The sequence below is a fragment of the Acomys russatus genome, chromosome 6 (genome assembly GCF_903995435.1).
Source record: "Acomys russatus chromosome 6, mAcoRus1.1, whole genome shotgun sequence".
Classification (NCBI taxonomy): Eukaryota; Metazoa; Chordata; class Mammalia; order Rodentia; family Muridae; genus Acomys; species Acomys russatus.
In genome coordinates, this window is record NC_067142.1 from 1,742,758 (window position 1) to 1,770,066 (window position 27,309).

General features: G+C 34.2%; 1 protein-coding gene across 1 annotated transcript in view; it reads right to left on the reverse strand.

The window, feature by feature from the left end:
• Cdh7 (cadherin 7) overlaps nucleotides 1-27,309 on the reverse strand; it is a 140,090-nt gene that overhangs the window by 27,805 nt on the left and 84,976 nt on the right. The window contains exons 7-10 of the mRNA XM_051147201.1: nucleotides 14,266-14,402; nucleotides 13,292-13,413; nucleotides 12,545-12,662; nucleotides 8,865-9,116 (exon numbers count right to left, since the gene is read on the reverse strand). Of these exons, the coding sequence (XP_051003158.1) occupies nucleotides 8,865-9,116; nucleotides 12,545-12,662; nucleotides 13,292-13,413; nucleotides 14,266-14,402 (629 nt within the window). The remainder of the gene's footprint in view (nucleotides 1-8,864; nucleotides 9,117-12,544; nucleotides 12,663-13,291; nucleotides 13,414-14,265; nucleotides 14,403-27,309) is intronic.

The window sequence follows — 27,309 nt, forward strand, 5'->3', positions numbered from 1 at the left end:
AGAAATACAAAGAATCATGAGATCCTAATTCGAAGGCATATATGCCACAAAATTTGAAAATCTAATGGAAATGGATGATTTTCTTGATCAATTTCACTTGCCAAAATTGAATGAAGAAAAGATAAACAAGCTAAATTGTCCCATCTCCACTACAGAAATAGAAGCAATCATCGATGGTCTCCCAACCAAAAAAAGCCCAGGGCCAGATGGTTTCAGTGCAGAATTCTACCAGACCTTCAAGGGCGAGCTAATACTGATACTCTTCAAGCTACTCCAAAAGATAGAAATCGATGGAATATTAACAAATTCATTCTATGAGGCCATGTCACATTGATACCTAAACCTCACAAAGACTCAAAAAAGAAAGAGATTTTCAGACCAATTTCTCTTATGAACATCAATGCAAAAACACTAAATAAAATACTGGCAAAATGAATATAAGAACACATCAAAGATATCATTGATCATGACCAAGTAAGCTTTATTCCAGGCATGCAGGGATGGTTTAATATATGGAAATCCATCAATGTAATCCATCATATAAACAAACTGAAGATAAAAAACCACATGATCATCTCCTTAGCTGCAGTGAAAACATTTGATAAAATCCAACACCCATTCATGTTTAAAGTTTTAGAGAGATCAGGGATACAAGGCACTTTCCTCAACACGATAAAGGCTATATACAGCAAGCCAATAGCCAAAATCAAAGTAAATGGTGAGTTACTCAAGGAAATTCCTCTAAAATCGGGAACAAGGCAAGGCTGCCCACTCTCTCCATAGCTCTTCAATATAGTACTCAAAGTTCTAGCCAGAGCAATAAGAAAACAAAAGGAGATCAAGGGTATCCAATAGGAAAGGAGGAAGTCAAGTTATCCCTATTTGCAGATGATATGATAGTGTACATAAGTGGCCCTCAAAATTCCAGCAGAAAACTCCTACAGTGGATAAAGACCTTCAGTAAATTGGACAAAATTAACTCAAAAAAGTCTGTAGCCTTCCTATACACAAATGACAAGCTTGCAGAGGATGAATACGAAAATCACACTCTTCATATTAGCAAAAAGCCATATAAAATATTTAGGAGTTATTCTAACAAAGCAAGTGAAGGACTTGTTTGAAAAAAAATTCAAAATCTGAAGGAAGAGATTGAAGAGGACATGAGAAGAAGGAATGATCTTCCTTGCTCATGGATCGGGAGAAATAACATAGTAAAAATGGCTATCTTACTAAAAGCAATCTACCGATTCAACACCATCCCTGTCAAAATACCTACACAATTTTTTAAAGACATTGAAAGTTCAATTCTGAACTTCATATGGAAAAACAAAAAACTCAGAATAGCTAAAACAATTATACAATAAAAGATCATCCGGAGGAATCTCCATACCTGATCTCAAACTGTACTATAAAGCAATAGTAATTAAAACAGCATGGTACTGGCTGGCTGATCAGTGGAATCGAATCAAAGACCCAGATTTGAATCCACACACATATGGTCACTTGATTTTTGATAAAGAAGCCAAATCCATTCAATGGGAAAAAGATAGCATCTTCAAAAAATGGTGCTTGTCTAACTGTATGTCTATGTGTAAAAACATGCAACTGGACCCATATTTGTCACCTTGTACAAAACTCAAATCCAAGTGGATTAAAGATTTCAACATAAAACCAGAGACACTAAGTCACTTAAAAGAAAAAGTGGGGAAGAACCTGGAACATATTAGCACAGGAGACAACTTCCTGAACAAAACACCAACAGCTCAGGCCTTAATGTCAACAATTAATAAATGGGACCTCATGAGGCTGAGAAGCTTCTGTAAGGCAGAAGATCCTATCAAGAGAACAAAGCAACAGCCTACAGTCTGGGAAAAGATCTTCACCAACCCTAAATCTGACAAAGTTCTAATATCCAAAATATATAAAGAACTCAAGAAATTAAACACCATCAAACCAAATATCTCAATTGAGAAATGGGGCTTGGAACTAAACAGAGAATTCTCAACAGAGGAATATAAAATGGCTGAGAAACACTTAAAAAAATGCACAACCTCCTTAGTCACCAGGGAAATGCAAATCAAAACAACTCTGAGATTCCATCTTACACCCATCAGAATGCAAACTAGTACAGCCACTTTGGAAATCTATCTGTTGCTATCTCAGAAAACTGGGAATAGGGCTTCCTCAAGGCCTCGCTATTCCACTCCTTGGAATATACCCAGAAGATGTCCAGCACACAACAAGAAAATTTGCTCAACCATGTTTATAGCAGCTTTATTCATAATAGCCAGAACATGGAAACAGCCTAAGTGTCACTCAGTAGGAGAATGGATAAAGAAACTGTGGTACATATACACTATGGAATAGTCAGCTATTAAAAAGAAGGAATATCCGAAATTTGTGGACAAGTGGATTGAGCTAGAAATGATCATAATGAGTGAGTTAACCTAGAAACAGAAAGACTCAAATGGTATATACTCACTTATATCTGCATACTAAACCAAGGGGCATGTCCCATGACCACCTTCACTTACGTAGAAACTGGGACAGAGGGGAAGACATCCTATTGGGACTTTAGATGAGAGAAGCATGGGAGAATGGCAAAGTTGAAGGATCCAGAGGATCCTAGAAACTTACAAGAAGAACATTATGATGAGCAGATTTGGGCCTAGGGGTCCTGCTCAAACTATGTCACCAGCCAAGGACAATACATGCCATAAACTTAAACCCCTACCCAGATCTAGCCAAAGGACAGGACATTCTCCACAGTTGAGTGGAGAGTGGGGTATGACTTTCACACATACTCTTGTGCCTCATATTTGACCACGTCCCCTGGAGGGGGAGACCTGGTGGCACTCAGAGGAAGGATAGCAGGCTACCAAGAACAGATTTGATAGCCTATGAGCATATAAAGGGGAAGGAAGTCTCCCTCAGGCACAGCCATATGGGAGGGGAGTAAGGGGAAAATGAGAGGGAGGGAAGAATGGGAGGATACAAAGGATGGGATAACCATTGAGATGTAACCAGAATAAATTAATAAAAATAAAAAGAAATTAAAGAGAATAGAAGGCAATTAGAATAGATACCAGAAGCTATTGAAGAGAAGGAACAGGAAATAAGGCTACCAATGAGGTCATCTGAAAGACTAGAGCTATGGGGGAATCAAAGAATATGCAGAGACTCAAAGTCAAACTTTGTAGTAAAGAGCAGAGGGTTTGATTGAAGAGTTTGATATAGAAGGACTTGAAGGAGAACATTGGATCCAACAAATCTGGGTCCACAGGGTCATGCAGAGGCTGATGCACCAACCAAGGATGATGCATGGTGAGGATCTAGACCCCCTGCTCAGACACAGTTGATAGATAGCACAATCTCCTTGAGGGTCCCATAATATGTGAGTAAGGGCTGCCTCCGACATTGACTATGGTGCCTAGTCCCTGATCACTTCTCCTTGGCAGGTGGCCTTACCAGGACACAGAGAATGTGGATGCAGGCTGTCCAGATGAGACATGACTGGCTATGGTCAGATGATAGGGAAGGATCACTCTCCTTTTTTGAGGACTAGTTGAGGTAGAAAGGACGGATGACAGAGGGACGGTTGGACTGGGAGAAGATGAGAAAGGGGGTACAATTTGGATGTAAAGTGAATAAATTAAAATTTAAAAAGTGGTAAAGGAAACTATTTTGATATTCCATCATACAACATCAGATTGGCTGAAATCAATAATGCAGTGAGAGCTCAGGCTGACGAGGATGTGGAGCAAGGGGAGGACTCTTCCTTTGATGGTAAGAGTACAAACTTGTATAGCCATTTTTAGAATCAATATATCATTTCCTCAGAAAGCTGGAAATTGTTCTACCCCAAGACACAGCTCTACAACTCTTGGACGTATACCTAAATTTGGGTCCATCCAATAATGACACTGTATTCAATCATACTCATGGTGTCTTTATTCATAATAGCCAGAAACAACTTAAATGTCCCACAGCACGAGAATGTTTTTTAAGTTTGGTAAATTAACAAAATTGAATATTACTCAACTGTTTAAAAAATGACATCATGAAATTTGTAGGAAAATTAATGAAATTCTAAAAAAATGATGTTGAGTGAGGTAACCCAGACCAAGAAAAATAAATATGTTCTGTATTAACTATAAGAAAATATTACCTGTTAAACAAATGATAATTAAGAAACAATCTGTCCACCCAGAGTTGTTAGGTAAAGAGAAGTGTTTGGGGTGATAGAAAGGTGCAGAGATCTGCTTTGGATAGGAAAAGAGAATAGATTTTTTAAGCTAGATCAGAGGCAGGCAAGCAAGCATATGGGGATCAGATTAAGGGAGGTGAGTTTGGGAGAGATAGTATGGAGAAAGAGAGATGAAACTGAAGAGGTGGGCTTGAGGGCTGATGTGAAACCTAGTACAGTAGAAACTTACTGTCTAATCCAGTGGTAGTACAGAACTTGTGGGAGTAGCCAACCAATACATGATTTTATCTAAGCCCACGCCATAAGAAATAACCCATACATTCTATTGGGACTCTAAATGAGAGACGCATGGGAGAATAGCAAAATAAAAGGATACAGAGGGTCCTAGAAATCTACAAGTAGAACAATATGATAGGCAGATTTGGGCCCAGGGGTCCCGCTCAAACTAAGGCACCAGCCAAGGACAATACAGGAGGTAAACTTTAAACCCCTTCCCAGATCTAGCCAATGGTCAGAATATTCTCCACAATTGAGTGGAGAGTGGGATATGACTTTCTCACGTACTCTGGTGCCTCACATTTGACCATGTCCCCTGGAGGGGGAGACCTGGTGGCACTCAGAGGAAGGACAGCAAGTAGCCAAGAAGAGACTTGATACCCTATAAGAATATATAGGGGGACGTAATCCCCCTCAGGAACAGTCATAGGGGAGGGGAATAATGGGAAAATGGGGGAGGGAGGAATGGGAGGATACAAGGGATGGGATAGCCATTGAGATGTAACAAGAATAAATTAAAAAAAAAAAAAAAAGAAATAACCCATTCTTTACAATACTTGTATAACCAAGAAGCAGAGACTTAGAAAGCTTGGAGATATAGGGTAGAATCAAACACTACTGATATAAAAATACAATAATTGATATGCTCATAGATCAGTGCTTTGTCCAGTTGTTGTCAGAAAGGATTCCTCTGGTAGTAGATGAAAACAAAGGCAGTGACCACAGCCATTAATTTTTGAGGTAAAGTCTGAATGGGAGACCTTTATCAAACCCCTATGATCAGAACTCAAAGAGTTAGTGGAAGAAGAAAAAGAAACATTGTAAGAGCCAAAGGAGATGGAGAATGCCAGGTGAACATGGCCCTCTAAGTCAACTAAACAAGGCATATATGAGCTCATATAGAATGAAAAAGCAAGCATACTGCCTGTATAGGTCTGAATCAGGTATTTGCATAGAAAAATAATAGCTATTAATTTTGTATTTTTATAGAACTCCTGCCTATGAGAACAAGTGAGTCTCTAACTCTTATGCCTGCTCCTGAGGATCTTTTCCTCCTGGTGGGTTGCCATGTGCACCTTTGATATAGTTGTTGCTTCAGCTTGTTACATTTTACTTTTAGATGTTTGGTTGTTATCTCTTTGAAGAAGCCTGTTTTGTTAATGAGAGACAGAAAAGGAGTGGATATGGAGAAGATAAATTATAATCAGGATATATTGTATGAGAAAATGATTCCTCTTTAATAAAAGAAAAGTCCTTTTAAAAAGTAACTAAGGATAAGGAGACAGACTCAAGATTGGGGTTGATTTCTGGGATACTGTCCAGTATAAACATTCTAGCAACTACAGAGTTTCATTTTCTGTGAAGTTACAAGTTATTTTAATGTGTCACCTCATTGAAACAGAATATTGACACTCCATATTCTCCTTTTTTTTTTTTTTTTTTTTTTTTTTTTTTGAAATCAAATCCCAAAGACCTCTATAGTTTTCTCCTGAAATGAACTTGAGTCTCAAGTTCACCTTTACCAAAAGCAGTCACTTTTTTAGAGAAAAACTTGTTAATAAATTTGGAAAAGTGTGAAAATTCTTGGCATCTAACATCTGGAGTAACGATTCACAATAATTTCAGATAAATTATAAAAAGGAGCTATTTGGACATGTGAAATCAGTCACTTTTCAGGATGGATATTTCATGTGCCCACCTGTGAAAACTGAATTTCATTGGCTTCAGAACTGACCATGTCAAAGTCTGGTTTCTAATAGTGAAACATAAGAAGAAGAAGAAGAAGAAGAAGAAGAAGAAGAAGAAGAAGAAGAAGAAGAAGAAGAAGAAGAAGAAGAAGAAGAAGAAGACTGCAAAAGTTCTAAGTATATGCTACCTCCAACTTGGGAAATAGAATTTGAATATTATAATTCAAACAGGAATGGCTGGTTGTGGATGATTTTGGCTACTTTATAATTTCACTATAGATATGAACCTTGTAGGTAGAAGTCTGTGTGATTTGCTTTCTTTTTGTTTGTTTGGTTTTGGTTTTTCATGACAGGGTTTCTCTTTGTAGCCTTGGCTGTCCTGGACTCATTTTGTAGACCAGGCTGGCTTCAAACTGAAAGAGATCCTCCTGCCTCTGCCTCCTGAATGCTAGGATTAAAGGCATCTACTAACACACCCAGCTCAGAAGTCTGTTTAAAAAGTTTTTTTAATGTGGAAAAATATCTATTTTGACTAATCCTTTAGTAAAATTGTATAAACTTTACACACTAAATAAAATACAATGCACAAAAATTTGATCTTTAGAAATAGTGGTTTTGTTTTAATTCTCAAGTAACATCTCTGAAAATAGCAGAAAGAATTTTACAATTACCATCTCTCAAGTCAACACTCACACACTATACCTTTATAGATACACCACACACACTTACCCACATTACACTCTATATACACACACAGAGACACCACATATAAACACATATTCTCACAACATATACACCACATACATACTATACCACACACACATACACACACACACAAACACAAAGAACAAAAGATAGCTGTCAATAAAACTCTTTTGCTCTCAGTAATAGTTTGATGATTATAAACTATAGAAGAATCGAGCAATATTGATTTCAAGAAAGCTAAATATCACAGAAAGCAGTATGTTTTAGAGGTGAAGTAAACTTCAGTAGCCAGAGAGTCTTTTAAAAGCTAAAGGTTAAATCAGGATCAGTTGTAATCAAATTCGAGAGAGTAGTCAGGTGGATCTTGTTCCTGGAACCATGCTAAAATAGATTTGGTTGTATGTGTGTGTGCATGCTAAACTGTCAACAGCTTAAAATGTGACACACACTGTCTACCTCCCCTTCTTCTTTTCCATGTTTCAGTTGTTTCAAACTGAACACATTGTCTTTAGAGGTGTAATGGTTTTATATCTTATGTCGTCTATTTTGCTTTTATAAAATACTTATGAAATTTTCATTTTATTATTATATGTTAGAATCCAAATAGATAAATTATTTAGAATGCCCCAATATTTTTTAAATATTTTATTAATTTATTCATATTACATCTCAATTGTTAGCCCATCCCTTGTATCCTCCCATTCCTAGCTCCTTCCCATTTTTCCTTTACTCCCCTACCCTATGATTGTGACTGAGGGGGACCTCCTCCCCCTGTATATGCTCATAGGGTATCATGTCTAAGAACTTACTCTTAATCCTTATATTCTAGTCACTTTTAAATTGTAAGTTACCTGTAATTTCTAATGAATTTCTGGGTGTTATATCTTCCATTTTATGAGACAGTTTACATTGTGTTAGTACTTAGGTCTTAGCTCAGTTAATAGAGTAAGGACATTTTTTTTCATCATTAGCACTTAAAGACAATTTGTTCTGTATGTGCTAGGTGTAAAGTTCTGTATATGAATTATCTCATGTAGTTCTCACATTGAGACTATGAAGCCATCTTACAAAGAAACTAGCATCCTCCTTGTGAAGAAGTAAAGCACAACATAGACAATGAATAGGACCCAGATCCATTGTTCACCCAAACTCTCTCAAATAGCATGCCATGCTTTCCTCCATCCCAAATACTTCTTTTATAAATATATGTTGTAAATGGATTCACTAACTCCATAAGACTTCATGAAAATACACAACACAGCCACAAGTACAAAGTTAAGTGCTTGTAATCTTTGTGGGAATTTATACACATAAACACATGTGAGTACGTTGGTATAGAATAAAACCATTCATTATCCAATGGCCATGTAGGATGACTCTCAGTATTAAAAACAATGCTGTATAATCTCCTATGCAACTGCAATTCTAATATGATCTGAAAATCTTGTTCAACTAAATAATAAGTTAGTCTTAGAAAATTAGTTAAGTGTGACACTAATTCACAGGAAATTATGTTTGTGGTGTCACAACTTCAGCCTTTTAAAATTAAAAATATTTAAAAATACTCACTGCACATATTTCTTGAAAATTTGTCTATTATGCCATAATTTCACAAATAAGCATATTATCAAAACAACATGAAAAATACTCCTATTCTAATATAGTGCTTATGTAGATAATTCTAAACAAAAAAACAAGATAAGATAAATTAAAAACGAAATTATTGAAAAACATTCATAGTAAGTTCAATCAATTTATCTTGTATTATATTTTGAAGATGAAATTCATAATCTTTTATATGTGGTACTATTAAGCACACTGCTAGATAAGAACGATGAGTACTTAGTGATAGCATAGCCTCACATGGTAAATTATTTGCATATCATTGAGAAAAGATAATCAAATGAAATAAAAAAATAAGGAAACTTGTGGTATTTGGTTGTTTTTGTAACAGTTCCTACAAAGCAAGAACTGAAGTCAGTACCTACCCAACAGTGTCAGGACACAGGCCAGTATTGCTATCAGGGCGCCGGTGCTAAGACCAGCAGGTAGAATGTATGCCTCTGCGTTGCAGGTCTGAGCTATGCCATCAGCATCACAGTCACAGACTCGGATGGTAAGTGTGTTGGTACTGCTTAGTGAGGGAGATCCACTGTCCACAATGAAAATTGGCAGGTAGTAAACCGACTGTTCCTGTCTTCGAAAGCCATTTCTCCTGGTGAGTATTGAGGCTGTGTTGTCTAGGATGAACAAATATGTTTAAGAAGATGTCTAATGAGCTTTATCTTTGTAAACTTGAAGTCATCCTTTTTGTTTTTCTCCTTAGTGGCAAAACAACTATGGTGTAGTTTGTTTGCTTGTTTTGTTTTGTTTTTCAATATCCCTCAATACATTTCTTTAGACAGCGATAAATATTTGCTATATAATTCATCTTAAGGTATTTCTGCTGTTCTAGAGATTGCCTCCCCCTCACAAAAAACAAACAAACAAAAAACAAAAACCGTACCAGTTATAATATAATACTAAAATTTTTTTTTGAGAATTCAGTATCTCTGTATTTTAGAATTTAAATCAGGCAAATATATTATATCATATGAAATATATTAACATATATTTTACATAGATAATTAGATACATAGACTGGGCATGGTGGTTCACCTATAAAATTCTAGCATGCCAGATGCACGACAATCACAAATTTGGGATCAGCCAGGACTGCATAGTCAGCACCTACCTCAAAAAAAAAAAAAAAAAAAAATGCAGATATAAATGGCGTCTTTCCTTCTACTCCTTGGGGATAAAGGTACAAGCTATGTGCCAGGAAGCTAAGACATGGTTTGAAACATCCCACGATGGATCTTTAGTAATGTTTATGCTGTTTAACTTCCCTCAGAGAACATATGTTTTAAGTTTTGTTTCCCCAGTTGGAAAATGAATTTGTCACATTTCCAAATACTAAAATTTTTATTACTGAAATTTTTATAAATTATTTCTGTCATGCTTTCACATTGCTAAAACTTATTTATTTATTTATTTATTTATTTATTTATTTATTTATTTTAGGTTATTCGAGACAAGATTTCTCTATGTAGCCTTGGCTGTCCTGGACTCTCTTTTTAGACCAGGCTGGCCTCAAACTCAGAGCAATCCACCTGCCTCTGCCTCCCAAGTGCTAGGATTAATGGCATGTGCCACCACGCCTGGCACACATAGCTAAAAATTTAAAACATATATTTAAAGAAATATTGGTAAAAGGTGTCACTTAATACATGCTTCTTTTAAGCATCATTTCTGATCCATCCTTTGTGTGAAAGATTCTCGGATCAATAAAGTAATGTAAGATACCATAGTTTTTATTTAAACAGATGTATGGTCAATTATCACTGAATGAGGGCATATATTCTGAGAAATGAGCAATGCCACTTCCAATGTTCACATCATGGTTTACAGGCATAAACTAAGATATTTATGATTTAATTAAGTGATGTAATCTTAGGAGACTACTATCGTAGACATTATTTATCAATGATTGAAAAATATCAATGGAATTATTGAATCATTTTTACATGTTAACTTACTATTAATACTTTCTCAAGCAGCATATTTATGAATATTTTGTTAATTATACAAATCTTAATTTATATTAAATATTCTATTTTATCTACGACAATGTATAGGAAGTATAATCCTCTGAAAGGTGATCAGTATATTTAAATAATTTTAATTTATTTTTCAGAAATAAATTTCATTTGAGGGTATTTTTCTATGTAGTTTCTCCTAATAAACTAATATAAGATTACAGGATTCCTAGAGTTTATACTAACTAGTAGGAATGTAAATCAAGTCATACTGTCATTCAGTAAGCAGATATACTTTTAATTTGATAATCCCTCCAAATAGTTGAAAACTCACTTACTTAATATTAACATAAAAAATTCAAAAATACTTTAAGGAAAGCAAGTTGAGATCATTTCTGTATTAAGCAGGACAAAGTAATAAGCTCATATTTAAACTGTAGTAAAAAATTAATGTAATTTTAGATTAGACAAAATGTAAATATTTTACTGTCATTTTGTATTTAGCATATTTACATATGTGCATATTTTAAGTGGTGTTCACCATATTAAACTATTATACATGTTTATTTTTAAAATATGAATTGTTAAAATTCATTAGCTGATTAATTAATCATGGAGTTGTTTAGGGATATCCTTTCTGTTGCTGTACACTTAATAATACACAGTTTAATTGTTTGCTTCCCACAAGTGTTAATATTAACCATATTTATGAAAGATTCAGAAAATTGTTTATTGATAACCTAAATGATTGGTATAAAAATAATACACATACAGACAGAGATGCACATATATAGACAGACAAAATCCCTCCCATACAGACAAACAAGCAAGTTGAGAAACACAGGCCAAACGTTCAGCATGTGAAAGAAGAACCCTACGTTCAAGAAAGAGCTTGCAGAATTGATGATGCTCAATATTTCCTTCCCTAATGTAAAAGACAATATGAATAATTTCTAGCTATTCTATTGATGCCCTTTAAAATACAGCTTGGGCAACTTTAGGCTTTCTCTATATGACACTGTAATACTTTCAGCTGTGTGGCAGAATAGATGTCTCATAAATCCAGACATTTTCTTGTACGTGCTATACAGCAATCTTTGTGCTATTGAATTGTGACACATAAGGGATATATTCACCGTCATCTTGTGAAGGTCATAGATTCCCCAGTCTGTATCTGTGCTAGATGACACTCCAAGAACTGAGCATGAACCTTTCCAGCAATGATTAAGTCAGAGAGTTTGGGATTACCCACTGAGAAAATGTTCTTTTTTATATTACTAAAGGGACAACAGAGCATTCTCATTAGGTGAAGAATGGGATTGGGAAGAAATTATTATTTTCAGATTTAATTTTCTAAGCCAAGAACAGAGTTTTTGCGCTAAAGTTGTATCCTCAGGCAAAAGACTTCCTAAATTTTTTCTGAAAGCATGTCTTTTCAGTAAGTCACTTGGACTGTTTATTTTAAAATTAAACCGGTTTCACATGAAAAATCATGATTAACTATGACTAAGTTCTACTGCTTTCTTTACAATGTTTTATAGCTATTAATATGTATTAAGCAAAATAGGAAATCTGCTTACAATACTTGTAAAGTGCTTTTACAATAACACTTATGACATGAGAAAGAATATTTTTATTATTTACCAGTTTGCCTTTTCTTCATTAATTAAAAGATTTTTATGAAAGACAGTATAATGACAGAATGGAAAGAAACAAATGTGTATATCTGTTTCACTTAAAAGGAAACAATAGTGTTGACATAGCACAATCTTTATTAGGAATCTTAGCTGGCTGCAATGTATGATATGTTTTTGATTAAAAAAAAAAAAAGAGATACACAAATGAGGATGCAAATATCTAGCCAAAAGACATAGGCCTAACATTTTGCATTTGGCCCTATGCCTAAAATGATTTAAATAGCAGATTTTCCTCCATGACAATAAATCCATGTTTAAAAGTTACTCAAGGAAATTATTGCTTTTGCTATTTAATTAATGTCCTTGCCCCTCTTCCAAACATAATAAGCATTCCTAAGAGGAAAATGAGACTTATTTAGGTGCCAATGCTGGAAATTGCAAAACTAGCCTTACCTTTGTTGTCTTTCAGTGAAAAGTTGTGGTTATTTGGTGTATCTGTTGTTAGACTGAAGTAAAACTGGTGTCCATTGGATGGCTCATCTTTATCCACAGCACTGATTTTCTGGATAACCTAGGTAAATGGAATGTCCAAGAGAAAGACATAATGCACTCTGCTGGGATTTCTACAGAGGGGCACAATAGTTTTCCACCTCATCATAATGCCCCAATAACATCAAGGAATGGCAATTTGAACTCAATCTAATACAGGCTCCAGAAACCAAATCGTGTCCTTTTCAAAGCACATGTTTTATCTGTTTTGTGAAGCTCAGAAACAAGCTACAACAATCCCTGTAAACATCATAAGATTCAGAGAGATACAGATGGATAAACCAAAGCTAATTTGGACGCATTTAATTCCTAGAAACTCAAGGTATGTAAACCCTGCTGTGCAAAGTAATGCGGGAAACAGCCCAATCACGCTTCATGGGTTTTAATCTTCCATAAAGGAACCCAGGCCTTTAAATGCATATCAGAGCTTGTTATAAATACACACCTTCTCTTCCTGAAGAGCTTCATCATCCAACTAAACAAGAATTTGAAAGTTACTTTAATATTAGTTTGTGATACATATCAAAGTGATAATTTTTTTCCACAAGCAAATTGTGAGTTATCTTAAAACTGGGAGGTTTTAGAGGCACCAATTCAAGAAGCATTTAAGGAAACTGCAAACAAGAAAGAACTTGGTTTGTAGTCTCTCACCTGGCCTGGCTGAGCATTTTCACAGACAGTGGTTTCATAGTCCATTGCAAACTCAGGTGCGTTGTCATTAATATCCAGTATACTGATGGCCACATAGCCTCTCCCCACCTGGGATGGATTCTCTGGTAGATAAGAAAACATTACCTAATAAACTCTGATAGAACACTCACCACACTCTTTACTGTTTTATTCAAGAAACAAAAAAGCAAGCAAAAATTTTCCTTTTCTTAAGTATAATCTCAAAAAAACCCTATATTCATAATTATACTATTTGAACTGAACTGCAGACAATCTGACTGATATAAACTCATTAATTTATTTGTATATATTCAAATATACATTTTTATACTTGAGTATAATGGATAAATGCGAGTTATCTATCTTTATATGTTTCACATATATGTATATACATGCATGCATATAGGCATTCATGTGTGTTCAGTCCCTGATAAAAGAAAGTGCTGATTCAGGAATAATGAACCATACAGTTCATCTCAATGATGCCATAGCTCATATTCATGTCAGTATAACCATATTATTTATACATGTATTACTTTGACTTTATATTTTAGCAATATAGATATAATTATGCTTTCTTTTAAATTATTTCATTCTTAGATTAAAATTAGTTCAGTGTCAGAATATAAATATCCACGTGTATTGGCCTAGATAAATTCAGTAACTTCGGGTCTGGATAACAGCAGTATCTGTGATCTAAACAGAAAGCAATCTTTAGAAGGCAAGTCACACCCATCTGCTTGAACATTTTTACCTTTTGTGTTAACTATGTAAATAGCAACACATAGAACCAATAAATCTATATGTATTTTAGTTCTTAGTGACTTGGGACTTTCGAAGGTGTTTTCAATATAGTCAGGCAACTATTACAGCGTACACTGACCTCAATTCATAAAAATCCACTCTCTATTCTCACTTTCAATCATCAAATTGTCATTTTAAAGCTTTCAACTTACGGCTCTCCATTGCAAGAACAGTAATATTATGAACAGCATTTGTCTCTCGATCCAGTGCTTTGGCAGTAGTAATAACTCCACTGTTGGCATCAATATTGAAATATCTCTCCAAATCTGTGTTTCTGTCAATTGAATATCTAATTGAAAATTTAAAGAAAATGGTTCACATTCATGTTTGTTAGAATCCTCTTATTTTACATTGAATTCTTAGATGATTACCAAATTCTGCTAACTAATACCAGTAATATATGTAATGTTTAAAATTCATGCTATGTAGCTGTAGGTCCACAGAATGTATGTTTCTTTATCTGTCAAATATTTTGAAATGAAAATCATAGAATGCCTCAATCACTTAAGCATGGCTTTGAATGTTCCATTACACCCCCATAAGCATCACTATTATTGTTTACAATTAATACTAGCATCAATCCTGGATATAGGTACCTGCAAAATCAAACCTATCTAGGTACCTTTTGATCTTATGGGCCTATCGAATTTTGTTTTGACAACATCAGCCAAATACTAACACCTTTCTTTTTCACTGGAATCATCATTCAGAAGACTTAAATGGCTTTCCAAGGACATAAAATAAAGTTGAACATATAAAAGTGAATGCTATTTTAGGTGTAAATTTCCATCCTTGGAATTTTAACAATACAAATATTGGTGAACAATCCTGCTACATTTTTATTCTCAGGCCATGTTAATATTCCATCACTAAAATTACCATCCCATAATAAATTACCATCTTAACATTCTCTTTTAGTCTTCATAATTGAGTTATACAGTGGCTATTTTTTTTAACCAAGTAATTCAGCACAAAAGCAAAGAAGAAGTAAAAAATGTAATAACAGCAAACATTTTAAGCATGACCAGTAATGACGGACTCAGCTTTATTCATGATGAACTTTTAAAGATATACGACTCCATTTCTTAAAACACCTTGGCTCACATAATCTGTTCCTGTTTCACCTTAAGCATCAATTCTTATAAACTTTGTCTTAGCTTTCCAAAGCTGTTATATATACTATCAGTGAAAACTCAACTCAACTCACATTCTTCCATCATCTATTCACCATGCCATAGTTCTTTCTCACTAATCAATGTATCACAGCTCTTATTGTTTTCACTCCTGTGGAAAGGTTATTACATGTTAACTTCTATGGCTGAAGGCATAGGTAGTCCTTTAGCAGATTTTATATTTCTATTTTAGAAATTTTGGAGGAAAATCATGTTGCTGCTTTTCTGGTTCTAATCTCTCATGGGATTGCAGATCTATATTGGCTGGATATAGGGTCATTTGACCTGGCATATTTTGAGACCTATTTCCAAGGTGTCTATTTCCATGATGAATAGCATGGGAATGGTATTCCTGACATATTGGTAGTTTACATGCTTTCGCTTCATGAGTGTTCTCATAGGAGGAAGTGGATTCCTAGAGCAAGTTTAAAGAAATCTAGCCAGCTGCAGGTTTTGTTGTTGTTGCTGCTGCTGCTGTTGTTGTTGTTGTTTTGTGTTTTTTCCAGACATGGTTTCTCTTGTAGTCCTAGCTGTCTTAGACTTGCTTTGTAGGCTAGGCTGTCCTCAAACTCAGAGATCTCCCTACCTCTGCTTTCTGAGTGCTCAGAATAAAAGTGTGTGACATGTTACACACCTCTGTGCAATTGGTAAAAGAGAAAGATTATCTTATAGTTATCATTCAAACAATTGAAAAGGTATTCTGAAGGAAACACTCCACCAATGGAAGACTCCAGTTGTTAAGTAGGTAAATTTATTTCAAAGGATAAATTAAGAATTTATTGAAGGGGTTCAGATCACTACATGGGAAGTGTTTGTAAACAGGTCCAATTGAGAAAGCTGAAGAAAATCTCTAAGATATACAGGTCACTGAACAAGTCCTCAGCCAAATCTTCTGCTATAGAAAAAGTGGAACTAGTATTAAAGAGGGTACATGCATTACAGGGGGTGGAATTGCAAATTAGAGCTGCTTAATTCTGTTATAACCCAGATGTTGACATCAGGCCTAGATATAAGTTATGAAGCTTTATGAAATTCAGAGTTTCAGAGTTCATTTGTACCAATCTTTTCTTGCCATGAACCCCTTCCCCCTTTTGAAATGGAAAGGTTTACCCTATAACATTGCATACTGTAAGAATATAACTTAATTTTTCATAATATTTCTATAACAATATAATTACATCATTCCTCCTTTTCAATTTCTTCCCTCCATCTCCTCCCATGCCATTCCTCTTGCTCAGTTATGAGTTGTAAGTCTCAGAGAAATAGTAAACTTTGAACTTTTGAAAAAATATTAATTTCATGTGAGTAGCTCTTATAGATGAACTACATACAGCCTGATTAGGTTGTCTCTTGTGAGATAAACTAAGTCCATTTTGCAGTATGAGGTGGTCATGAAATTTGAAGACCAAGAATGAAACATTATTGTTAAATGCAGCAAGTTTTGGTTCAAATAATGGGTAATCTTCATTGTCAACTTGGCACAGTTCGATAACAGTAGGAAACTACTTCATTGCTGGTGGGAATGCAAACTAGTACAGCCACTTTGGAAATCTATCTGGTGCTATCTCAGAAAAATGGGAATAGGGCTTCCTCAAGACCCAGCTATTCCACTCCTTGGAATATACCCAGAAGATGCTCCAGCACACAACAAGAAAATTTGCTCAACCATGTTCATAGCAGCCTTATTCATAATAGCCAGAACATGGAAACAGCCTAAGTGTCCCTCAGTAGAAGAATGGATAAAGAAACTGTGGTACATATACACTGTGGAATACTACTCAGCTAATAAAAACAAGGAATTCCCGAAATTTGTGGATAAATGGATTGAGCTAGAAATTATCATAATGAGTGAGTTAACCCAGAAGCAGAAAGACTTAAATGGTATATACTCACTTATATCTGCATACTAGCCCCAGGGGCATGTCCCACGAAAGCCTTCATTTACCAGGAAACTGGGACAGAGGGGAGAACATTTTTAACTTTCTAAATGTACATGTGTTTCAAGAGAGCTTTAACTAGGGGAGGGAAGATTCACCCTGAATACAGATAGCACAGTATTGTCTCAGACTAAATGGAGGAATACATAGGGGCACCAACAACATTCACTAGTTCAGGATTGTGGCATCCTTGTAATAGTTTGCATTATTTGAACAGTGTAATGCCTTCCATGATATGATGAACTATATATCCTTAAACCATGAGCCAAAATAAACTTTAAGCTTATTATGTCATACATTTTGTCACAGAACCCAGAAAAGTAACTAATCCAATATGTATTCTGAGTAATCTCACTATGCTTTGGCAAGCCTGTGATATGGGATACTTTTCTATGGTTGCGATAAGGAGGCATGACTGAGACAACTTATTTTATGAGGTCCTGCAGTTTGAGAAGTTTAGAGTTCATGTTGGTAGAGATGAGCTGTCAAGTTAGAGAGGTCTAGAGCAGCATCTGAGAGGTCACATGGGTAAAAAAATCCCAACTCCCACTCACAGTGACACACTTAATCCAACTTGGCCAAACTTCATAATTCTGCCCAAACAGTTTCAACAAATGGGGACCTGGTAAGGTTTAATTTAATGGTAACAATGACAACTGTCTTCATCCATTAAGCTGCTCTACCACATAAAGAAAAGTTACTTAACCATAAATTATGGATAATATCTACAATTTTCAGTATCATTTGCTTGTTTGTGTGCAAACTCACTTGAATCACGCTATAGCATTTTAATTATTATGGCTCTAATTTCTGAAATTTGATAACTGACTTCTAAGCCTACAGTCATCCTTTTCAGAATTACTTAGAAATTCAAAGTTCTTTATGTTTTGTACAAACTTTGTTAATCTTATCCACAACTATAAGTAATTCCTGGTGGAGATTTCATGAATACAAGAAATTAATTTGTAAATAAGTGATAATTTCACTACTTACAATGTTGAGGCATTAGAATGAAGATTATTAGTTTTATATTTGACCAGGTTTCTGTGATATTTTCTGTTAGTGATTTGTCTTTCCAACCATTTATCAATTCCATATAGGTTTGGCTAGAAATAAATATGTATTTATGTTTTATGATTATTGTAAATTCCAGGTTTCTTATGTCTTTGGTTGTTCCAAACTAAAAAGTGAATGTAAAATTTGCTTATAGAGTATATTATTGATCATAATTAAATTGTTTATGAGGAGTATTTGGATACAAGTATTTGGATACAAGCAGCTATGGTTTTTCCATGCTAGTTTACATAGGTTTTCCTTCTTTTTCATTCTTACTGACCTAGCAAACATGTCCTAGATGAAAAATATAATTTAACATATTTATTTACATTTTAATTAAAATATTACTATACCTTTTCCTTTTCTCCAATCCTTTTCTCAGCAGTCTCAGATTGATAGCCTCTTTGATTATCATTATTAAACACACATTCACATACTCCCAAGAGCAAGTACAAAATATTACATGCTTAATTAACAGTTGTTTGTATGTACATGGTTTTAAGGTTTAAGACCTTAGCAGTGACAATATCATTGTCATGACATGTTATTGCTGAAGGAATAAAGTCTCATGAAGTTTCATTCTATACAAAAAAATGAAAGTGAAGTGATAACTGATGAGAGCGAATTAGATGGTCCCAAGGATAAATACCATGATTATTATCCAGTTTAGTTTTTAGTGGGCTTTCTTTATTTTCTTTTTTCCTCCGCTTCCTTTTTTTGTAAATACAGGTTTTAGCATAGGCTGGAAAAGGACTCAGTTTTAATTCTGGTTGGTGAGAAATTTTGTTCAATCCTACTGCCTCTACTTGGACTCTAGGTATAGGCCACAACACCCAGCTTTTTTCATATTTTTTGAATTATACTAGGTGTTTTAATTTGTTTACCATCTACAATAAGACTAGCTATAATTTAAATGTTCTTTGTATGAAAACATATTTTTAGTTTTTCTGTATTTCTTTAGAATAAGAAGTAAAAGAGAGACTGTCCTTAATAGTTTTCATCAACAATTGATATGATGATGTGATTTTCTTTGTCTCTTTATATAGAATGCTGTGTATTGAAATATTTACTTTTTTCAAGATAGGGTCTCTCTCTGTACCTTGGCAGTCCTGGACTTACTTTGTATCTCCAGGATGGCCTTGAATTTACAGACATACACCTGCCTCTTCCTCCTGGAGTGCTGGGATTACAGTATATTCCACCTTGCCTAGCTTCAGAAACTTTTGAATATCCTGTAAAATTATTTTTTGGTATGGATTTTATAATAATATGGTAAAATCTGATAGAATTTTTCCATTATTTATTTGAAAATATTTTGATGATGATTTTTATTTGTAGTGTTACCTACATTTATGAGTGGAATATTGATTTATAGGATATGTATTTTTTCCTTTTTTCCTATGTCAGTGTTGTCTGAGATAGATCTTCTTAAGTATTTACATAAGAAGCAGCAGATTTTGTTGATTTCTAGGTTTTATTAATTTGTAACCATATTGATTAATGATATTTTACCTTCATCACCACATTTACATAGCATGCTTTGATTTTTAAAAGAAATATTATTTAATCCACATCAATTTATTATGTAGAAAAAATAATGGTAAATGAATCACACATTTGGAGATCTAATGAATAATGATCTTCATTCATACCTACAACTCTTTGCTTTACAGAAATTTAAATATCTGCTATCTACCCCAAATTTACAGATGTATTTGTTGTGACAGTACTGGCTGTATTTCTCAGCAACAGGGTTGTTTGTACATGTATGTTTATTCTTCATGTATAAATATATAAATCCATTGAAATACAGAAACATATAGCGACACAGTATAAATAATATACACTTTATATGTACCTTATTAAACAACAGAATAACTAAAATGAATTGTGTTATGATTATAACAATATGCAATCTGCAATAAAATAAAACCAATATTATAAAATTTACTTATTCATTTTCTTAACCTAATAGTATAATCAATAAGATAATTGTCAGTACATTCTTAAAATATTGCATGCCTTTGAGTATGTGAAGTGTTAGGGTTAACATGTACATGTGTGTGTATATATGGGTAGGTAGTAAATGTTAAGACAAGGCATCTTCTTTAGTGATACTCCACTTTATTTAGTGTATCAGGCATGTAGCTGAACTGAACCTGAGGCTTACCAGTTTCTCTCATCTAACTAAACAGTTGTTCTAATATTCCCTAGACTCTTTTGCAAATGTTATGATACATTCAGGTAAGCAACTGTACCCACTCATGTGTTTCTCTTTCAATGTGGATGCTGAGAATCTGTGCTTTATTCTTTCAGCTTTAAATGCATGGATTTTATCATTAAGCCATTTCTACAGCCTATCAAAATATTTTTGATGAAGTCAGTTTTTCAATGTTTCAATGTGATGGGTTTCATAAAGACATTTTCCTTCTAGCTTATTGTGAACTTTCACTTTTGTATTTAAAAAGTAGAATGGGTACAGAGTTGATATACATTCATTTATTTCCTTATTTGGGTAAAACAAATGACTAAATATTTGCCTGAATTCTCACTAGTCTCAGTTATTCCAGAATTAGATTAAAGTCCATGCAAGTTGACAATTCACTTACTATGATGTTTTCAGTTATTATTCATCTCATCAAGAAGTGAACATAACTGAGGATCTAGAAATAAGTTAATAGGAAACTAAACTTTCTATCATTCAAAGAGTTACCATTCCTCAATTATGAACTCTACTGATTTAATTTAATGTGCATCTAAACAGCTGTGATCACTACATGGACCCATAGTACTGATGTGTATGTGTACAGGTGTGTGTAAGGTTTATAAGTGGTTATATTTTCCTCATTTCTTCCTGTTATTAATTCACAGATTAAAAGTAATTATTTTGGCACATTCAAATGGCACTCTCCTTCCAGAAACCACATATAAGGATGATATAGCATATTGCAAATGTATAGATAAAATATAACAAGTTGAGTTGTTGTGTTAACCAGAGGAAGCTAAGATATGAAGAAAGAGGTACATATCATTTCAAAAAGAGATGAAAGTCATTAACAATGCACAGTAGTACACAAATACATTGTCCAGGGAGTTCTGTGCTCATTATGTTTCTAATGACAGTCTTGGGATAAGCAAATATTAAAAGTGTTTCTCTTCAGCTATTCATTAGATACAAGCACAATGGACAATCCAAACAATGACAACAAAGTATAAATCAAATCACCAATTTATTTATAAAGATAGAAAATAAAAATTAATATCTTAAATAAAGGAACCAAAAATGAGATTTTTAAATTTTTATTTCCATCACTTAAGAATGGGGAGTGTAAACTTTTTATACCTTAGATTTTAGGGAAGTAGACTGAGCCTCAGACCTCTGATAACTGTGCAGAGCACATTGTCTATAACTGTTCCAGTTAATTATAGTCAGCTTGACAAAAACTAGAATCATTTTGGAAGAGGTGCCTCAATGGAGAAACTACCTCCACCAGATTCTCGTTTTAGGAAGACTATGGGATATTCATTTCATTGCTATGTAAGGTTCGACCCCACTATAGGAATTGCCATCCATAGGCTGGTCAGCCTGAGCTGTAATAAAAAGAGGTGGAGCAAGGCAGAGGAAACAGGACCGTAAATAAGCAGCCCTGTTTATTTTTGTCTCTGGGTTCTTGCCTAAGTTCCTGCCATAGCTTCCAATGATAAAGAATTTAATCCTATAAGCCAAGTGAACCCATTCCTTCCCCAGATTGATACTGGCCAGTGATTTATCACAACTACAAAGAACCAAACTTAACATCTTGGTAGTGAGTGGCCCAGCAACTGAGGAAGGCACTTGTCTGGTTAATGATAGGCAGAATGGGAGGTGGGAGGATAGCTGCTTTCACAGTTGGGAGCCATCTATCAGTGCAATTATTGATGTTGTTAGTGTGAAGATTCAAAATGATTTTTAGCTTCGTCAGAATAACTGCTTTATTCCCATTGGAGTTTATTGGAGTTACTGTTTTCAGATGACTTACATGTTGTTGTAGCAACAATACTTAAGGTTCCCTGTCCTTTTGCAGATATGTATCTGTCAATATATCTAAATATCTACCCTCAAACCCATTCCTGATGTTTTGTAGAGAGCTGTATAAGCCTCAATTATTCCTGCTCAATACTTCCCACAGAACATCCACCAGACACTCCCCTACAAAAAAAAAAAAAAAAAAAAAACCTGTCTTTCCTTGTATGCAATTGTTCTCAGTCCATTATCCCTTAGTTTTCAGTAATATATAATGTCAGGTGAAAGACAGACTTATATATGGACACCTAAATCCTTTATACCTAAATTATTCTTAATTTCACTTAGCTTTTATTAGAGGAATTCATGTGTCCATAAAAATGTCAAATTACCAACTTTGCTTGGAAACATTTAGATGCTGGTGAACATGGCCAGAGTTACCTTGGTATAATGATGTGTTTAACATAGATTTGATATATATCACACTAATATGTGGAACCTGCATATTCTAACTCTGTGACCAAAGCCATATTTATTTGTAATCTTGAAATGATAGTGATTTTCTTGTAGTGATTTATTGTGAAGCCACATAAAAGTAAACCACTCGTTTCTGTACATAAAAATAGAAAACACTATGTTTGAGCCCTCGTTCACCTCTTTTGATATCAGTAACTCAATTTTCCCTTTGGTGACTAAAACCTTTGCAATATTATTTAATTTGATAGTATAATCAAGAATTCTCTGGCTTACTGTCTGCACATACATCACGTAAAGCCAAAATGTTCTTCATGATAACTAAGTCTTAAGCAGGAGAAATGGAAACAGATTCATCCTCATTGTTGCCTTACAAAGACTGCTCATCATTGCTATTCATTTTTTACAAGGAGATTCATTCTTTTATTTCATAAAGTCAAATTTCATAATTTTCTTGACACTTTCTGTGAAGTTTGTTCATTTGTTCCATAGGTTTCTCCTTTCTTTCCCCCTCCTTCTCACATTCCCTTCCTTCCTTCCTTTTTTTTTTTTTTTTTTTTTTTTTACAGCTAATCCATTATTCAATAGTTTCTATTGATTGAAATCAAGACATGTTAAAAAGACAATAAAAGATAAATTAATTTGAGCTCAGGCAACATTCAAACTCATGTATACGTCCTCTCTCTCTCTCTCTCTCTCTCTCTCTCTCTCTCTCTCTCTCTCTCTCTCTCTCTGACACACACATACACACAGATTGTAAACTTTTGTGTTATTCAACTAACCTGTGCTTTAATTGGTATTTTAGAAAAGAAAAGTACTGTTAAGGGACAAATTAGGCAACATTCAATTTTCAATAAATTCATTTTACCTGGAGCCTTCCAAAAACCTATTTCAGAAGGTTTTTGATCTGATTTCTAATTCCAGAATATTGTCTTACAAAATTAAAACAAAAGACACCAATAAATTAGTTATTTCCTGCTTAACAATCTTTTATAATTATCTTTGCATAGTAAGCACACTAGTGTAACAAAACACTTTTCTTTGTTTCTGTAGGATCTGGATATATATATATATATATTCCTTTTATGTTTTTAGTAGCAATTGCATTTAAATGAACAACGTTTGCAATGGAACACATATCCTAGTTTGCAATGGAACACAACTCCTAATTTCCTCACAGAACTGGTTCCTGTTAGTTTTCAGATTAACCATCTGCACTGCTAACACTTTTTCTGCATGACACTAATTTTCTTTGTATGTTATTAAAATGAAAAATTTATAAATTAGGTAGAATAATGCACACAAATATATGCATGTATATAAGCTACTTGAAATGTACACTGAATTATTCAAACACCCCAAATGTGTTCACAATAACCACACTGCTTCATGCTGTTTCTGATACCAATTATTGTCTTTTATCTGACAATATGAAACAATGGGAATGTCAACAGAACTTGTAGTAAATATTATCCAAGCATACTACAATATTCATATATAATTTTATAATGGAATGGTAAAAAAATCCTGAAAATGTTGCATAATATTTTTTACATCCATCTTCACAGTGAATCTTAGTTAAAAAACATCATACTTCAAAACATAGCTACTTTTAGCATTCTGTCTTTTTGTATGTTCTATATCCTCCAATAAACACTCTTGTGACTTCATAATTTAGCACCAGGTTTTTATGATCTGATTAAAGGTAATATAATCATTCTCTACATTATATTTGTTTAGCTTATGCAGATACTGCCATACTCAAAGCTTTATTGATGCTTTCATTCTTTCAAGGTGAACTGAGTTGTCTAGTGAACTGAGTTGCTCTGATTTGTTCCACAATTTGCTTTGCTAAAACAAATTTATTTTTAAATAGTAGTTCTTATTTTTTATGAGATCTTTCTCCTTCGTCTGGATTGTAAGTTCTTAAATGTTAGAAGAAATGTTTTATTCATAATTGTTTCCTATCAGTATTTTCCCCAGAGCCATGCACAGAACAGGTTCCTAATAAATGTATGTCTGCTAATGCTGACATGAAGAATAAGTCTAAGATCTCTAATTCCTAGGCTTCTTCATGGGTCTTAAAATCTTAAAAAACAAAAACAAAAACAAAGTGGAGTTGCTACTGTTTTAAAAGATGATCATGTAAATGTTTTCAGTTCCTCGGATGAGGGGATGAGTTGAGAGCTGTACTCAAGGTGCACAAATGCATGAATTCAGCTGAGCCAGGAGCAGTTCTTTTTCTTTTCTAACTATCCCCAGGCCTAGGCATCATACTATCCAATATTCTGAAAACCTGAACCTTGAAGACTTCAGCTTCAGCCTCCATCTGCTAACTTAGGCCCAGAAATTTTCACCCTTTGAGATGTACTGCTGAATAAACTCACCATTTCTAGCTCTTTCTGATCTTTCCCTTGCTGATTAAACTAAGTTGTTGTGGACAAAACTCCTCTCCAAGTTGGCTGATTCAGTTTAGTTTCTCTCTCAGCATTTGACTGAAATGTTTTGTGTGACCTCAAACTAAATCTGGTAATATGTTCTAATTTTCTGGCCCTTTCCCATTCTCTGTCTCAGTCTTTCTGCAACCTGTCTCAATAAAACTGTCTGGCAAAGCTGCCATTCACAGTCATCTCCTCCTCCTCTTACCATTACTACTTTCCCTTCTCCCCTGTGCTGCTCTTAAGTAGCATCTCTTTCTGTGCTGTTTTTTTTTTAACCCTTTTTTAAATTGTTGTGGCATTTTACATTCTTAATTAAATATTTTTATATTTTACATATACGTTTATATTATTATACCTATATACAATGAACAACCTGTATCATGAAGAACCGTGAGACAATCAGGAATCATATAAATGTTAAATTCTTAATGTTTGTGCTATTTGTATTTGACAGCTTTCAAGAAAACATCTTTCCTCTCTGTGCAGTTCTTCTGAGAGTTCCGTGCATCCTATCTTAGATTCATTCTTTCAAATCTTTCTCTGATTCATCATTTTATCTGCTCTTCATTAGACATCACTTTCAAATATCAAACTTCTATTTTTTTTCTGTAAACTAATCTTACTTTCATTGTTTTGGATTGAAGCTATATATTAAAGGTGTGTCTGTACTCCAGTCAGATCCTTCATTTTTTAGAATTAAAGGTCTGTACTAAAAGCAGGCCTGTCACAGACACCTAGGAGATTTGATGTGATCCCTTGACAGAGCCACCATGTTGCTGAATTAAATTTCCTTTATATGATCAGATAAATGAGACTGTAGCCTGTCCTTTCTTGATCAGCAGACGTTAGAATTTAGGGCCTATGAGAATATATAATATACAAAATTTTTAAAACAATGCAAAGACATGCTTGTTCTCTAATAGCTACTATTGCTTAAAGAAATAAAGAAGCAATTTCTTTCTCTCCCTGAGTAATTTTAAATACCTAATATTCACCTTTGTATTTCAATGAAGATTTGTTTGTTCACATGTGAAAAATGGAAAGCAAGTAAAACGAAATATGGCATAGTTCAAATAATCTATCTGGATGAGAGGAAATCCACAGAGAGACCTAATATTTTCTAATGGTGTTATGTTGTAGACAATAACAGAGGTCTGGGTTCATATAACCTTTCCATTTGTAACTTAGTTGGTACATCCTTAACAGTCAAAATGACAATGTTATGACATCAATGCAAACACACAATGTTTTTCTCAGCAGAGGGCAGAAGCATACAGAGAGTTACACATTGCCTGTGTTTGCTGCATTAGCAAAGTGATTTTCCTTTTGAATATGTAAGGTAAGAGTCACATTGGAAGAGGGTCTTAATTTTGCCTTCCTAGAAGCTTGTAATTATATTTCTAGTTAGAATCCACCACATATAATAGTATATTTTCTAAACATGAATGGCATACTTTATCTGATATTATACTTTGTTAACATTGTGAACTGATATTTCAGTGTCTGAATGGTTTAGCACTTTCTTTCATTTAAGTTATTACAAAAAGCAAACACTGTCTATTGATGTCTCAAAAACAATAGATATTTGTGATCTGAAGCCGTATGGTAAGAAAGGAAATCAGAGCTCACATGTTGTTTGCTTTTCTCCACACTCCAGATAGTCACCTGTATGTAAATGTACCTGCACACACTTGTGCACAAACACAGACACACAAACACACACACACACAATTTAAATAAATGTGAAACAATATAACAAAATTTGTGAAATAATAAAAGCAAGATCACAATTATGAAGACTCATTACGTTCTACCACCATAATAAAATGAGTTGCCATATAGCCTTACAGAGTTTTTGTTTCCTGCTTCTTTAGAAGACTGTTCTTTGCACCGTGTATGCATGTGTTGATGGACGATTTACAGTATGAAAGTTGAATAATCTTTTAATGAAATTACATGTTCACTTCCACACATTGTTTAATATTTTCGATTTACTGGGATATATGTGACTACAAAATAATCTTAATGATAAATAGTAAACATGGGAGCAGGACAGATTGCTCAACAGTTAACAGCACACACTGTACTTCTGTTCCAAGAACTCATGTCAGGC